Here is a 17,663-nt window from a genome sequence, read left to right as displayed (position 1 = left end):
AATCAAATGAAGAAATCTTTACATTTTTAAGGGATAAGCATGTAAACCAATAAGCTGTTCCAACAGTTAAAAAGCACCAAATTAAAGGAATGTGAAAACAGTAAAGCTGCCAGGTAAAATAAAGAAATCTGCAAAGATAGTACCTTTTAAAATGTTGGTAAAGAGTGTTATAGAAAGGTATGTTTTGTGGTATCTCCGTAGAAATTATTTGGTTTTGGATGATGTAGGCATGGGTGTGAGATTACAGATTACAGTGTGAGTCATCAGTTTGATTAACTTCAGAAAGCTGTGAGATATTAAGTCTAATTGTTGCAGGGTTAAAATAGAACTTGGTTGCAGATTCACGAATATAAATCACGAAGGCTTCAGCAAAAAAAAAAAAAATTAATTTGTTTTTCTGATGTTGGTCAAGAAAGCTTAAAATTGATGCTCCAGGTTGTTCCAAAGCTTTTTAGTGAGGCTGAGGTCAAGGCTCTGTGCAGGCCAATGGAGTTTTTATAAACCAAGCTTTTCGTCATGTCTTTATATACTTTGCTGTGTGCACTGTTGCTGCAAAGTTGGAAGCATATAATTTTCTTTATAATTATATAATTTATTTATTACACCTAAATTACATGAATTTAGTGATTAGAAGGGGTGTCCCAGTACCCAATATAGTGTTTATTAATGCTTATGGCTTGGATTTCCAACAAGTTAATTGTCAAGTGTTTACACAGTTTAAGTCATATCATATATATTGGCAAAGAATACATTGATATTTATTTTTACACACATCTTTATTGAAAGTGCTAAACAAAACAGTATGAAATATAATATATGACCAGCATTTAATTTGCCAAATTACATTATTTGAAAATTAGGTTACTGGATTTTCAGTCACTTATCTTCGATGACTGATTTTTAACTAAAGTCCCAGCATTATCAGATAAAGGATACATGATTTAAGCCAAAATATTTTAATTACAGATCAGAAATAATAAAAACTGTAAAACAAACAAAAAAACACCTAAAAAAACAAACAAAAAACAACACAGCAATTTGACCGTTTATTTTCTTAGCTCAACTCAACATCCGTTGTTGGCATTTTCTTCCTGTCAGTTTGCTTCCTCTTTCTAATAAAAAAAAAAAAAAAGGTTTCCTGTTAACCATCCAGTTGAAATAGATGTTACATGAAATGTAACAGTTTATCATCTTTAATAATTTATTAATATGTAATAAAATCTCACCTTTGGACTACAAGAAGTGCAATCGTTGCGATTACCGCTACTGCAAAAACAACGCCACCCAGAATGCCCACAATTAAACCTGGCATAAAAATAAGCACACACACAATTAAAGTGTTATAGTTAAAGTTACATATAACACTTAATAGTTTCAGATCCTCATGATTAATGAACTGCATGTAATTTGTTTAGCATAAGACAAGAAAATGGAAAAACACAATTACCATTTTTGAGTAATCCATTTAAGTGAAATGAATTAAATACTAATATTTTATGTAAAAAATGCAAAGAACTAACTGCAATAACACAGTAACTGTAAATATATACTGTATATATACATTATATACTGTGTGTATATATATATATATATATATATATATATATATATATATATATATATATATACATATATATATATATATATATATATATATGTATATATATATATAGGCCTATATTAGGGCTGTCGAAGTTAACGCGATAATAACGCATTAACGCGATTTCAATTTAACGCGATTAAAAATAATAGTGCCGTTAACGCAAATTCTAGTTAATGTTGAGACTTGACTGGTAGAACTACAACGCTCGGTTACATTATGTTAACATTATGTTAAAACAAACGTTTTAATGTCGGACTTGCCACCGTTTTTCATTTGCGGTTTGTTAGCATAATGTAACCGAGCGTTGTAGTGATGCACTTATAAAGAAATAAATACACGCTATATTCACAAGTTGTCGGGAGCAGAACACTTTTATTAACTTATTCTGTTACGTACCAAATACCGGAAAGCTGAGTCAAGCACGTTAGTCCATGAACTATGGAAGCCCCAAAGGGTCAAAACACACTCACTTCGTGTAGAAACGGCCATCAAACCATTGTCACAATACAACCACAGAAAAGTCTGTTACAATAACTACGCCTTATCCCACCTAAAGCACCGCTGATCTACAATGTTTGCTGATGGAGAAATTCTAAACTACAATCTGACATTTACTGCCTAGTATGTGAGTGAATAAACTCCCTTACAGTTTTCTCTTGTCCCAGCAGTTTTTAACATCAGTACATTTAGCATAAAATGTGTTCACCATTTTAATTGTAACATTTCACATAAAAATCCTTGTTTTCTATAACATTTACACAGATTTTTTTTTAATGCGATTAATCGCGATTAACTATATGAAATTCTGAGATTAATCGCGATTAAAAATTTTAATCGTTTGACAGCCCTAATATATATATATATATACACACAACACACACACACACACAACTTCTTTTCATTTATTAATAAACACCCATTCCTGCATTCCAAAAAAAGTTGGGACGGTAAAGCATTTACCACTTTGTAATGTTGCCATTCCTTTTTTACCACACTTAAAAGATGTTTTGGCGCAGAGGATACCAAGTGATTTAGTGTTTCAGCTTTTATTTTGTCTCATTCTTCCTGCAAACATATCTTAAGATGTGCAACAGTATGGGGTCGTCAATGTCGCATTTTTCCTTTTATAATCCTCTATTGGGGACAGGTCATGACTGCATTCAGGCCAGTCCAGTACCCGTACCATCTTCTTCCGCAGCCATGCCTTTGTAATATGCATGTGGTTTTGCATTGTCTTGTTGCAAAATGCATGGACGACCCTGGAAAAGATGATGTCTTGAAGGCAGCATGTATGAGAAGTCGACGCCGCTTCTGGACATAGTTAACATAAGGCTTCTTTTTTGCACACTAAAGTTTTAAGTGGCATTTGTGCATGTAACTCCATATTGTAGTGCTTGACAAAGGTTTGCCAAAGTAATCCCTTGCCCATGTGGTTATATTAGCTATTGTTGAGTGGCGGTTCTTAATGCAGTGGCGTCTGAGGGATCAAAGATCACAGGCGTTCAGCTTAAGCTTGCGCCTTTGGCCTTTACGCACTGAAATTCCTCCCGATTCCTTGAATCATTTAATTATATTATGCACTGTAGAGGGAGAAATATGCAAATCCCTTCCAATCTTTCTTTGAGGTTCATTGTTTGTAAACATTTCAATCATTTTCTCACACATTTGTTGACAAACTGGAGATCCTCTGATCATCTTTGCTCATCAAAGACTCAGCCTCTCCTGGATGCTGCTTTCGTACCAAACCATGATTACAATTACCTGTTGACATCACCTGTTTGGAATCACATCATTATTTAGTTTTTTCACCTCATTACTAACCCTAAATTGCCCCTGTCCCAATTTTTTTGGAATGTGTTGCAGGCCTGAAATGCAGGAATGAAGGTTTATTAATAAATGAAATGAAGTTGAGCAGATAAAACATGAAATATTTCAGGTTCTTCCTGTCTGCAATCAAATAAAAGTAAAAAAAAGCCTTCATTCAACTCTGTAGAGCCACTAAAGACTGAGCATTTCATTGCCATGTCATCAGTTTGAAGTAAAACAAAAAACAATCTGCATTTCTGGCCTTTGATTTCATAAAAATAACTCGGAATTCGGAAGCTAAGATTGGCTTATACAGTCATCTTTCAACCCTTAGAGCCATCTGCATCTCTCCCAGCACCATTTTCATAAAATGTAATCAGACAATGTGAATCCTGTGGACCTATTACGAACAACGATTCCCTTCTGAAAGTGGGAAAAATACAGCGTGTGATTCAGTTCCAGAGAGTGATTCATTTTAACTCACAATAACTTCATTTTAACTTCAATAACTGTAGAATTTGTTAGAAGCTAAAATTTGGTATGGTTATAGTACTCCAACCCCATGGGCATTAATATGGAGTTACTGCATCAACGTGCTTTTGTAACTATAATAGCTTTTACAATGCTGGAAAAGCTTTTACAAGACCTGGGAGTGTGTCTCTGAGAACTTTTAGTCAAAAGAACATTTGTGGGTCCAAGACTCATAATAGACAAGAAGCATTGGCTTCTAAACACAAAAAAATGCAAATCGGGCAGTTAGGTACGATTGGGTTAGGAGGAAAATTGTGTAGAGGATGCAAAAAAGATACACCTCCTAAATCATGCTAATTTTCGCTACAGCTAGTTTCCATCTATTTTAGTAAAAAATAGGTAATTTTCCCCACTGTCTCCCTAGTGTTAAATGTCAGCGATGTCAGATAGTGTATATGACTATGGTTCTCAGTCTTTTGATCATTTGTGCTGCAGCAATCTGGTCTTGCAGGCCCCACACATGCATTTATGTTTAGTGACAAAAAACAAAAGGGTATTAAACAGAAAACCACACCTACATGTACCAGCCCACAGGTTAAAAATCAGTTTTTTATGGCCTAAATGATAAAATGATAAAGTTATTAACAGAAAGTAGACATCAAACAGAAGTAGGGCATCAAACACACACTATATTGCCAAAAGTATTCGCTCGTCTGCCTTCACACACATATGAACTTGAGTGACATCCCATTCTTAATCCATAGGGTTTAATATGATGTGGGCCACCCTTTGCAGCTATTACAGCTTTAACTCTTGTGGGAAGGCTTTCCACAAGGTTTAGTGTGTTTATTGGAATTCTTGACCATTCTTCCAGAAGCGCATTTGTGAGGTCAGACACCCATGTTGGACGAGAAGGCTTGGCTTGCAGTCTCCACTCTAATTCATCCCAAAGGTGTTCTATCGGGTTAAGGTCAGAACTCTGTACAGGCCAGTCAAGTTCTTCCACACCAAACTCGCTCATCCATGTCTTTATGGACCTTGCTTTGTGCAGTCATGTTGGAACAGGAATGGGCCATCCCCAAACTGTTCCCACAAAGTTGGGAGTATGAAATTATCCAAAATCTCTTGGTATACAGAAGCATTAAGAGTTCCTTTCACTGGAACTAAGGGGCCGAGCCCAACTCCTGAAAAACAAGCCCACACCATAATCCCCCCTCCACCAAAGTTTACACTTGGCACAATGCAGTCAGACAAGTACCGTTCTCCTGGCAACCGCCAAACCCAGACTCATCCATCAGATTGCCAGAAGGAGAAGCGTGATTCGCCACTCCAGAGAACATGTCTTCACTGCTCTAGAGTCCAGTGGTGGTGTGCTTTACACCACTGCATCCGACGCTTTGCATTGCGCTTGGTGATGTAAGGCTTGGATGCAGCTGCTCGGCCATGGAAACCCATTTCATGAAGCTCTCTACGCACTGTTCTTGAGCTAATCTGAAGGTCACATGAAGTTTGGAGGTCTGTAGCGATTGACTCTGCAGAAAGTTGGCGACCTCTGCGCACTATGCGCCTCAGCATCCACTGACCCCGCTCTGTCATTTTACATGACCTACCACTTGTTGGCTGAGTTGCTGTCGTTCCCAATCACTTCCACTTTGTTATAATACCACTGACAGTTGACTGTGGAATATTTAGTAGTGAGGAAATTTATTAACCGGACTTATTGCACAGGTGGCATCCTATCACGGTAACATGCTGGAATTCACTGAGCTCCTGAGAGCAACCCATTCTTTCACATATGTTTGTAGAAGCAGTCTGCATGCCTAGGTGCTTGGTTTTATACACCTGTGGCCATGGAAGTGATTGAAACACCTGAATTCAATGATTTGAATGGGTGAGTGAATACTTTTGGCAATATAGTGTATTTCTAAATCTCTGAGTAGTATCTACAAAAATATTAGGTTATTAGAGGCATCTATTAGGTTTAAAATACCTGTGGCTACAAAATAATGCTATTGAGAGTGGTGTGGTTAAGCATAGCTGAGTTTAGTTACACCTCTTACCTAAACAGATCACACAGAGCTGCAGAAAAGTTAAATGGGGTGGACACACTACCACACCATAGTTACAGGGGAAAACAATTATGATGACAGTAAAATATCCTGGACAATAGGGAATAATGATGGATCAATAGCTCCATCCTGTTTAGGGTCATGGCAGGTCTGATTCCATCCGGAATCACTGGGCGCAAGGCATAAACACAACCTGGACAGGGAGCAACTCATCACAGGCTTTGGCCATCCACTTCAGACACAGCCACTCGTGTCTGTGTAGACACTCAGTCAGCTAATAGCACTGCTGAGATTTGAACCCAAGCACCAAAGATCAATAATGAAATATGAATTTATTTGTCCACTTACCCACATCCACTGTTTGCTCATCAGGGTTAGGAGCTGATCCCAACATCCTTCCAGACTTAGCTATAAAATAATCAAACAAGTATTTGTATTAAAACTTTATTATTATTAAGTGAGCTGCATTTCAAGTACACCCTGATAGCCAAATATGGTTACAGTACAGTATAGGTGTGTAGGGTTCTTTTAGTAGACCTTAACATAAGCTATATGGCCAAAAGTATGTGAACAACTCAACTTATTATTGGGTTTAGGTGTTTTAGCAAAAATTTTTGCTAACAAGTTTTTTATATTGATCAGATAAAAGAGGTTATATGCAGAGAGCCCTGACCTTAACCCATTAAACATTACTAGGAACTGAACTGAAATGTCAATTGCAAATCAGGCTCTGTGGTTCAACAAGTGTACTGGACCTCACAAATGTTGTTTTGACTGAATGGGCTCAAATTTTCACAGCCACAATTCAACATCCAAACATCCACAGGAGTGGAGGCTGATATAGCAGCTTTATAATAAATGTCTATGTTTTTGGAATGGGATGTCCATTGGGCTCAAGGTGAGGTGTGTACATACTGTACTTTGGGCCACATATGTACCTATCCAAAATCTGTTTATTCATACCACACATATAAAACATTAAATCCGTGTTTGTATAAGCATGTTAGGACGTTTTTTAAATCTAAACTTTTTATCCTGTTGGCTACTTCAGCACATAAAATAAATGTTTCCCAAAAGCTCTAATTCACAGCTTATAATTCCATATAATTGTTTACCTTAATGTTGATGCTGTCTAAAGCACTGAAAAATAATAATTGATAACACATATAATGAAAAATAAAGAGCAAAAAACTAAGAAAACTAAATAAAAAACTAAAAAAGAAAACTCAAGGAACAAAATAGAGAAGAAAGGGAACAACTACAGAGATCATATGAGGAAAAATGAAGATATTGGAAAAGAGAAAACAAATCATAGAAAGCATGGAACAAGATGAGACCAGAGGAGAAGACATGTTTCCAGAGCAGGAGACACAAAATGAAATTATAAGACAAAACATTAAGAGAACTGAGAGATTAAGAGCAAACAGGAATAAGATACAAGACCCTAAAGAGTAAATAAGATCTAATAAAAACATAAGATTATATGAGAAGTTATGAGATGACAAAAAGCAAAGAAATGATTTGAAAAGAAACCAAAAGACATAAGATGAGGCATGAAATTACAAAATTAAGTCATGAGAAGATACAAGAAAAGAAGAGACGAAATATGAGAAGAGATGAGACGAGGCAGAAACGATCCAATAATAGATGATATGCAATAAAATGAGACAATACGTACCTTGACACATTTTTTGACACTCCTCTCTGGTCTCAAAACGGTTGCCATTACCTTGGCAGCCACCGTAAAGGAACATCCGGCAGTTTTTCTCAGTGCTGTCATAGTAATACATGGCAATGTTGGCATAACAACTGCCATGGTCCATCTTTAAGGTGCACACTGAATCTGCAAAGCAGAAACAAGCAAATTGTCTCTGAATGGTCAAAGCATAAAAATCTAAATATAATATTTGGACCAAAGATTTTTAGAGCTGTGTTTTACCTCCTTCTGGATAGAGCTTCAAATAACCAGTGGAACATGATGCCAGACAGTCCTTATCAGATGAGAAGCGGTTGTTGTTGCCCCCCTCTCCTTTGTAGAAGAAAGGGACGCAAAAACCCAATGGCTGGTTGTAGTAGAATTGCAGATTTTTTTCCTGCCCAGTTCCTTCATTCAAGATTTCACTGCACCTTGGATCTACAAAATACACATAAATCATAGTTTCATATTTCAGATTCCACAAATTCACTCACGGGTCCAAAATTATTAATATTTTTATGAAACAAGGTACATTTGTGGTTTTTAGTCTAATGTAGACTAAATGTAGACTTCACAAAAGACCTCAAAAATGAATTTGTGGGAATTTCCTATTTAGCAGAAAAAGCATTTGTATATGGCACTGACGTTGGACAAACAGGCCTGGCTCACAATGGACATTTCAGTTCATCTTAAGTTTGTTCAGTGTGGTTGAGATCAGGGCTCTGTGCAGACTACTAGAGTTCCTCTATACCAAAGTGGTCAAACCATGTCTAAATAATTAGAGCAGAGGGGTCCATATTGACATATATTTAGGAATACAGTTATATTTAGTAAAATAAAATAACAGGATTTCCAAGCCATATTTTCAATGTAAAAAAAAACGACCAATAAGCACAGACTATAATTACAAAACAAACCCTGAATCACTGCAACTCACCTGATGCCAGTGTACCAGCACACATGATCCCCATCAGACAAAAAGGCCATGAAAGTTTAAAAATCATTTTGGATCCGAAAGCTGTTTTTCGCTTAATGCTCCAGTAACAATGGTATATCCTGAATTTTTTTAACTACTGTCTAAGCGATGGCCTTTAGACTCTTTTATCAGCACTGCAGGTTTTATGGCCAGGGTGTGTGTGCTCTGTCAGTGAGAATGACCATTCAGTTTCAGTAATAAAGTAAGAAACCCACTGTCATAGCAACACCTTTGTACTACAGCAGCTCATGAGGAAGTGGTATTGTATCCTTCGCTTTCTGATGGAAAAGTTAGGATTTTTACATTAGAGTTTTTTAATTGCTGACAACTGTAGTTTGTCAGGAAGCTTTAATTAATGCTGGAATAATGTGATAAATGAACTAATCCTGGGATTTATTGGCTGAAAGTGAATTTTGGTCAGTTTTGAAGCATGATGTCATAAAAGTCCTAAGCACGCCCATAATTACCCAACCGAAACTGAACTGAGACACATTAAAAGCAAAAATACATCATTGGTCAGAATAGTCCATAAAATCACAACAAAGGCCAAATAAGGCTAATACTGTATTTATGAGTACATAAAGGTGTCACCACCTTTTAGTTGAACAAACCAATGTATTTAGAGCAGTTCTCCTTTTAAACACTTCAGTACACTATTGTGGTCACCAAGGGTTCTGCCATTTGGCTTGGCAAAAAGGTATTGTTAACCAAAACACAATGTCCAGTAAGACTTGTAAAGTAAGATTGCTGTATTTTAGGGAAGAAAACTTCTTGTCTGAACACAGTATTGAAATGTGCAGTGCTTATTTAAAAAGTGTTAGTACTTTACCCCCATTCCTTACTAAACATTACTGAAGACTGAATTTGTGCAGAGCACCCAAACATGGTTACGTTTGAGTTCCTTTAGTAGAACTCAAAATTGACATTGACAGTGAATACTGGGGAGGCATGGTGGCTAGCAGTGTTGCAACACAATAAGGTTCAATTCCTAGGTGAAGCGATTTGGGTCTCTTCTGTGTGGAGTTTGCTTATTATTCTTGTGTCTGTGTGGGTTTCCTCCGGGAGCTCCAGTTTCCTTTCACAGTTCAAAGACTGTGAACTTGAGGAAACTTTAAATCATGTGTAACCTGTAACTACCTGTCCTGTCATGAATGCAACACAAGTGTAAAACGTCATTAAAAAATAACATAATAATAATAATAATTGATGGATGATCCACTAAGCTAAAAATATCCCAATTGATTAAATATATCAGATTAATTAGATAAAATCAGAACAAGCAGAAACTAGATAAATTTCTTCCACTAATGCCCCCCAATGTGAGAATGTAGGCTTTAGGTAAATATGTAATTACTTATATAATTAATTACATAATTACATGTACCTGTAATATGTAATTATGTATGACTACTTATTTTAAGAGACCATAGTCTGGTCTAACATAACGGACAGCAACTTGAATGAAATTTGAAAAGCTCTTATAATCATTAATGAAACCAATACAATCCTGCCAGAAAAAATCCTTAATTAAAAGGATTAAATTCAAAATTGTTATAACTGAAAAGATCACACAGAGGTCTGTCTATTTTAATACTGTTTGTTTTTAAAATGAGATGTCTAACAAGTGAGGTGTAAAAATAATTTTGGCCATATAGTGCCAAAATATTCATATTCTTATATTCATCCAAGAAATAGAATTCACCGTCCCTGAGACATGGGAAAACCTTAAGTGTATGATTAATAAAGACAGTGTAAAGCATATACAATTATTTTTGAGAGTAGAAAACATTGTGCTGAACATAAAAAGTTAGAAAGACTTTATAGTGTTCTAATTTTTACATTATAAATATATTTATCTGCTGGTGATGCAAAAGATGCCGAATTATGAGATGGATACCATTTAAAAAAAGTTAAAAGTACAGTTTCTTTTAATGTAATAAGTAAAAGTAAAACTTAATAAGTTACAGAAGTAATCAAGTAAAGTAGAGATTTCTAAAAATACTCATGTTTACTTAAGTAACTTAGTGGGTTACTTGTACTTAGTAACTTATCACCTCTGGTACCATGTTAGTGTTCTTGAGGTGCTGAAAACCCACCACACAAACATCATCGGGTTAGTGGGGGACCTCAGGAGGTTCCTTTTGACTGATAAAATAGGTTTAGCGTGATGGCAAAGTTTACAGAGAAACATATGGACAACGGTCCGTAATTGTATACCCACAAAGTACATCAGTACGTTAAGTGTACCCTAATGCTCAGTGAGTGTATGCGGGTGTGGTCAAGTTGTGGTAGTCACCACATTGCACTGCTTTGCTGCCATCCTGTGGAGAAAAAGCAAAAAAATAATAGCTGCTGTGCAAAATCATGCATTGTCTATTGTCTATATACGGTATTCAGCTGCAAATGTATTTCAAACAAGCAGAACGTATAACAGCTTCAATATTAAAACCATAGGCATTAATATGAAGTGTATTTGTTTGGGTTTGTGCTTTTTTAGACAAAAGAGCACTCGTGTGGCGCACAGCAGTTCTAACGTATACTGCCCCACCAGCGCCGCAAGTCGACTTTGGGTTCAAGTATCTGCTCATACTGTTTATGCTGTTAAGTTATTTTACTGGAACTAAGAGGCTGAATTGTTGACAGACAATATGACATTACTGACAGATTATCGGGGCAGAGTCATGCTGGAACTGACAAAAACCTGCTGCCATAACGTTTCATTTTATACCCCTTTGTTTATTTTTTGCACTTTGGCGACATCTGTTGGTTGAACGACACTCAATCCAATTCAAAGAGCTTTATTAGCATGACTGTTGAAGAGGTTACAGTATTGCTAAAGCATTGGAAAGATGTTTATATAATTATACAAAACTAAAGAACTTTATGGAAAATATTAAATTAAAAAAAAAAAAGAAAAAGAAACATAAAAAGGAAATTAGAATAATGGCAGATGTAGAAAAATAAAGATTAAACATTGTCTCTGTGTGGGTCCATCAGGGTTGTTCCTGTGTTTGGTTGTAACAGTCCGTGTCTCTCAGATTGTGGCAGGTAGATACATACTGAGCTGCTACTGTGCTGCTCTTCTTCTCCTCTCCCAACATGATGAAGAGTTTCTGGGTGTTGGTGAGGGAGTAGAATTCAGGGTGAAGTTTTTGAAATTTTTTTGTAGTACACCTCTCGTATGTGAGTGTATTTTGGACACTCAGTTAAGAAGTGCAGCTCAGTCTCTGTGGTGTTGGTGTTGCACTGTGTACACACTCTTTGTTCTGTGGGGAGCCAGGAGTTTCTGTAGCGTCCGGTCTCGATGGCCAGCTTTTGAGCACTGAGTCTGTACTTTGTCAGTGTGGTTCTGAGTTTGGTGTCAGTCACTGTACTCAGGTAATCAGCTACAGTGTACTGTCGATTTAGGGTGGAATAGCACTGCATTTTACTCCGTGCTTGTGTTTGGCTTCTCCAATAACTCAGGTACTTTTCTTTTTGAAGGTACAATTTTTCTAATGTTGATTGATTTCAGGGGAGGCTGGTCCTGATGCGGTGCGGTGCCTGTGTGTGTTTGTGCAGTGTTTGTGTGTGTTTGTGTAGTGTGTGTCCGTTTAGAGTCTGTGTGTGTCTGTGTGATGTGTGTTTGTGTACAGTCTGTGTGTTTGTGTAGAGTCTGTGTGTGTTTGTCTAGTGTCTGTGTGTGTTTGTGTAGTGTGTGTTTGTGTAGAGTCTGTGTGTGTTTGTATAGTCTGTGTGTTTCTGTAGTGTGTTTGTGTAGAGTCTGTGTGTTTGTATAGAGTCTGTGTGTTTGTGTAGTCTCTGTGTGTTTGTGTAGTCTGTGTGTGTTTGTGTAGTCTGTGTATGTTTGTGTAGTGTGTGTTTGCGTAGAGTCTGTGTGTGTTTGTATAGGGTCTGTGTGTTTCTGTAGTGTGTGTTAGTGTAGAGTCTATGTGTGTTTGTGTAGAGTCTGTGTGTGTTTGTGTACTGTGTATTTGTGTAGTGTGCATGTGTGTAGAGTGTGTGTGTGTAGTGAGATTCAGCACCAGTTTGATGAGAGGACTCTTCTCTGTGTTCACCTCTTGGCATTGCAGGGCTTTGCTGTGGTACGTTTGGGGGTCGCTGCTCTTTAAATGGAACCAGTTTTAACGGCTCTTTTTTGGATTTTGATTATTAGCGGGTATCGGCCCAGTTCTGCTCTGCAGCCGTTGTGCGTCGTGTTTCTGTGCACTTGAAGAATACTTTTACAGAATTCAGTATGTATAATTTCGGCTGGGTGTTTGTCCCATTGATTAAAGTTTTGGTTGGTGAGTGGGCCCCATACCTCACTGCCGTATAGGATAATGGGTTCTATGACTGAGTCGAATATTTTAAGCCAAATTCGGATGGGGATTTTAACGGGAATTTGTCGCTTGATTGCGTAGAATGCCCGACGTGCTTTGTTAAGCACAACACTCATTCTAGCTAAGACCCTGACTAGTAGTTGAATTCGCCTTCCCTTCTTCAGACATGGTCAATTGTTTGTTTGGAGTCCCATTGAGTCCTGGCCTCAAGAAATTTGTCTCTGCGTTGGTGGGAATGATGACCTAATTGATCAAAGCACTATTTAATTGTTTACTTCACAAGTTTGTGTAATTAAAATAATCTATTCTATTCTATCATGTGGGACAACACAGAAACACTTGCCCAAGACTGGAAGCAATTAAAAATGTTGCTGCCAGTTATGCTAGCTAGCATAGGAGAATATAAGTCTAAGTATTCTAGAAAGGTTAGTCATCTGAAATATTATTTTTGAGAGAACTATTTAGTGATGCCACATTTAACTAAGACAATCTGGGATGCTTTGGTGGTGCCGCACTCTTTTATGCTAGCCCTTAACCACAGAGTTTGTGCTCTTGAGTTCAAATATTAGCAGTGCTAATAGCCTAGCCCCATGCTTATCAGACACAATCAGCCATGTCTAAGGAAACGTAGACATGGCTCACAGGGTTTATCAACCTTGTGGTTGTCTAGTCTGCTTAACAACTGTCTGGTTGAGGTGGTGGCACAACAGGTCTTCGTTCTTGGTACAGCTCTCTGTAATAACTCAATGCTGACTATTGTCAGGAAGCAGCCGGTGACTTTGGGAATGTCAAAAGGACCGGGTGCTAGTCTGTAACCCTCCTCGGCCAGTTTGAGAGTGGTGCAGTCTGTTGTGGAATTTTATTCAATTTAATGTTTTTACCACTTTTTTCCTGGCCAGTGTCAAGGTGGGTCACGTTTCCATGGAATCACTGGGCGCAATGCAGTAACACAACCCCAACAGGACACCAATCCATCTAGAGACCCGGGCCAAATCATGTCTGTATGTAGAACGCTTTGGATTCGAACCCTGGATCCCAACAGTAGTGGACTAGCCTAATTGACCGCTGCACCACCCGAGCGTGTGGTGGAATTGTAACATGGAACTGGAAATGCAATTTTAAAAAGTGGACGCAATTTTGTAGGAAAAAGTATTTAGGGAAAGCAGGCCATTGTCTTGCTCATCCATTTACCTACAAGCTAGTTGTGATGTATTTAGCCTGGAAAAGCACCAACACCAACAGTACCTAATTATACCCTGGAGGCTCTCTGGGCTTAAGTATGTGTAATCAAAGCAGAGGCATCCTGGGAGCAACTCACAGTGGAAAAAAAAGAGTCTTTCAGGATTAAATCACAGTGCTTTAATGAAACGCTGGGGAATGTGTAGCACCATGACAGTGTTAGACACAACAAATGGTCCCTGAGTAGCAGTAAAGCTTCATTCTTCAACACAACACACAGTCATTATTTTTCCTAAAACTGAGAATACATTAAAAAGAACAAAGACAGGAGCATAAATACGTAGCAAAAGCATTAAAAACATTGTTTCTAAACCAACTTCTGGCCCCCCTCTTAAAGTGCGAGTTGCTACATTTCTTCATCAGCCCTTCGAACAAGCTAATGCACTAGCTAGCATTTAAAGTTTTGGAAGATTTCAGCCACCTCCAACCAACTCCTAAAGCAGGCCAGGCCTTGATCTCGGATCTGCTTCCGGCCTTTGTCAGTGATCACCTGCCCATTCTCCTTCACAATCACCAGCTTGGGGACAGCTGTGATGTTGTACCTCTTTTTCAATTCACTGAAAGGAAAAGATAAGCAAAGAAACAGCAAAAAAGTGAGTACTGACAAGGGTTGGTATGATCTACTGACAATAAATATATAAATAGCTGCAATTAATATAATTTCCTGCTAACCATAAATCACTTGTAAAAGACATACCTGACAGTAAACTAATAATGTACACCAAACGACCAAATGTATGTGGACAACTGACCATGGGCTTGTTAAACTTTCCAGTGTAAAACCATGAGCAACAAGGTGGATTGTGTCTCCCCTCCCCCGAAAATATTTCAAATAATCTCAAAGGGATTTGATGGGGTTGATTTCAGTTTCTAACAGATCTTGCTGTGTACACAAAGCTTCAAAAACACCATTTAGACAAAAGTATGTGGACACCTGTTCCACTGTTCCAAAAGCATGGACATTATTAGAAACTTGCCTGAGAATCTTCTGAGAAGGATTTCCACTAAATATTGAAATGTGTCTTTGGGTTTATTTAGTAAAATACCATGTCGAGCTCAGAAACTGACATTGGACAAGAAGGCCTGGCTCAAAGTCAATGTTCCATTTCATCCCAAAGCTGTCCAGGAGTTGAGGTCAGGGTTCTGTACACTCTACTAGAGATTTTTCACACCAAACTTTTTAAGCAATGCCTTTACAAACCTTGCATTGTTCACAGGGGCACAGCCATGCTTGAGTAGGAAAGAATATTTGCCAAACTGTAACCACAAAATTATAACCATGCTTGTTTTATCTTATTAATATAATATAATGGGTAAAGTCATATACTTTGGGTCTGTGGGTCTTCACATATTTTAGGCCACATAGTGTATTACTAATGTAATAAAAATGATACAGCAAGATAAAAGATTTTGGCTGCATTGCCCAACTCTAATTTACAGTCAAACCAGCTTTACCTGGCCATGGACTTAAAGTATAACACTTTTTTTGTTCATGTGATAAACATAATAACTTAAGTTCAGCATTAAGGTGCAAGTTTTAAAGCAGGAGTCTCACAAAAAGAAAAACAAAACAGTTGGGGACATTAAAATTCCAAGTCTTCCAGACATACGTGTCCCTTGCAAGTCTATGAAAACATTTCACTTTTATTGAATCATAACTTTGTCAATAAAATATCTAGATAGCTACAGGGAAACATGTTGAAATGATGCTTTGTGATAATTGTGGTGTATTTTAGGCGAAAAAATGCTGAAGTCCTCCTCAAACATCCAGCACAGAAGACAAAATATAAGCCGCCTATTTATAACTCTAATCCAGCACTGGGTGTTAGCTAAATCTCTTAGAGGGGACAGACATGCAGCTTAATACAGCATCACAAGGCATTTATTAAGACTGGACAAAAGTATGTGGACACCTGACCAAGCTTGTTAAAAATCCAATCACTATCCACACTGCCAGGCTATAAAAGAGTCCACTCTTGTAGGAGGGATTTTAAAATATTTAAATAGTGTGACAATGGGAATTTGTGTATATTTAATCAGAAGAAAGACCTATGTTGCAGACAAGGTTACGGTTAGGGTTATGTGCAGGCCACTGAAGTTCCGTCACACCAATCTGGTCAAACACAGCCATGCTGGAACAGAAATGGGTCTACTACAAAAGTTGTAAGCATATAATTTGTTTAATTTAATAATTAACTTCAATGTGTTTTCCACTATTTGTAATACAATATGTATGTGTGTGTATTTTAGTAAACATATAGTTAGTTATAGTTAGTGACATTTCCTATGTGTCCAGACTTTACGGACACCCTGTATAGTCAGGAGAAGTGTCCACATACTTTGTTGAAGATTAATGTATTTTACACCAGTGACAGAGCTGTCAGTACTCACTGTTTGTACTGGTCATTCCAGGGCAGAGAAAGCCAGTCTCCATGCATTTCATGATAATATTCCACCATGTCTTCAGTGGATTTATCAGATGAAATAAAGACTATCTCGAACTGAGCAGGAGGTTCACTTTCTTCCACCAGCTCTGTATAGAAGTCACACAGAAGCGGGGTGAAGTCTCGACAAGGCGGGCACCAGCCAGCGGAGAAATACAAACCCACTACTTTATTCCGGAGAGCCTCTTCAGGGTCCACCAGGTCTCCGTCTTTATTTACAAGTAAGCGGCCCGCAAAAACTTCAGCCATAACCGCAAGCAGCACAGTTCAAGCCCTATCTACTTTCTTTCTTTTTAACAGCAGCGTCTGGTATTCTTAGCACAACTGTCAACAACTCAGGTGCAACGAGACACACGTCAACCTGGCAACCCCCAATAGTTTATCCTGAATAAACCCCGCCCCTTATACATCATAATCAGCGCTCGCCATGAGCTTCCCGAGACGGCGGTTAATACGTAAGTTGCCAGGTGAGTAATAATCCTTCAAAAGATATTGAAAGCACTTATAGCCAGACAATACACTTATGTATGGCTGAATGACTGATATGACTATGAATGATCTGTTTATTCTTTTATACATACATATCTACAAAAATGCTCCCAAACATGCATCAATTTAGCCAGCCAGAATACAAGGATGTTCACTGGGCATTGAGAGCTTGTAACATGGATGCAAGTGAGAAAAAAAAAACTACTGAACAGGAGAGACCCAGAGAGGAGATGGCAGTGAAGGAAAAGGTGCAGAGCAGAGAAGAAAGGAGATGACAAAAAATAGACATAAGACCAAAGGAGAAGAGGAGAGAGGGCTGGGAAAGAGAGGATAAGTTTAGAGGACAGCAGAACAGAGCAAATGTCCCTGCTGCACACCCAGGTTTTCTTTTTGGACACCCCATTCCAAAAGTATGGACAGTAAAATAGAGCCTTGAGCCTCAGCTCCAATCAGAATCTTTGAGATACACCAGAATGTTGATTGTGAGCCAGGTCTATTTAGCCAACACCGTTGTCTGACCATATGGGCACAAATTCACACAGACACAT

At 37.9% G+C, this 17,663-nt stretch overlaps 2 protein-coding genes across 2 annotated transcripts; both read right to left on the bottom strand.

The window, feature by feature from the left end:
• Positions 1-959: 959 nt before the first annotated feature.
• On the bottom strand, positions 960-8,649 carry wu:fb59d01 (uncharacterized protein LOC322379 homolog). The gene is made up of 7 exons (XM_063014803.1): positions 8,583-8,649; positions 8,291-8,305; positions 7,889-8,083; positions 7,628-7,792; positions 6,298-6,357; positions 1,227-1,305; positions 960-1,112 (listed from the first exon to the last, which is right to left on the bottom strand). Exons 1-7 carry the CDS (start codon positions 8,647-8,649, stop codon positions 1,055-1,057), a joined length of 639 nt encoding a protein of 212 aa, XP_062870873.1. The 3' UTR covers positions 960-1,054.
• A 5,630-nt stretch (positions 8,650-14,279) lies between these two features.
• On the bottom strand, positions 14,280-16,976 carry nxnl2 (nucleoredoxin like 2). The gene is made up of 2 exons (XM_063014013.1): positions 16,574-16,976; positions 14,280-14,739 (listed from the first exon to the last, which is right to left on the bottom strand). The coding sequence occupies exons 1-2, from the start codon at positions 16,873-16,875 to the stop codon at positions 14,571-14,573; spliced, it is 471 nt and encodes a 156-aa protein (XP_062870083.1). The 5' UTR covers positions 16,876-16,976; the 3' UTR covers positions 14,280-14,570.
• Positions 16,977-17,663: the final 687 nt, after the last annotated feature.

This window comes from Trichomycterus rosablanca, chromosome 18, assembly GCF_030014385.1.
Source record: "Trichomycterus rosablanca isolate fTriRos1 chromosome 18, fTriRos1.hap1, whole genome shotgun sequence".
NCBI classification, from domain to species: domain Eukaryota; kingdom Metazoa; phylum Chordata; class Actinopteri; order Siluriformes; family Trichomycteridae; genus Trichomycterus; species Trichomycterus rosablanca.
The sequence above is the reverse complement of the archived record's forward strand: the minus strand, read 5'-3'. Positions and strand labels throughout refer to the sequence as shown.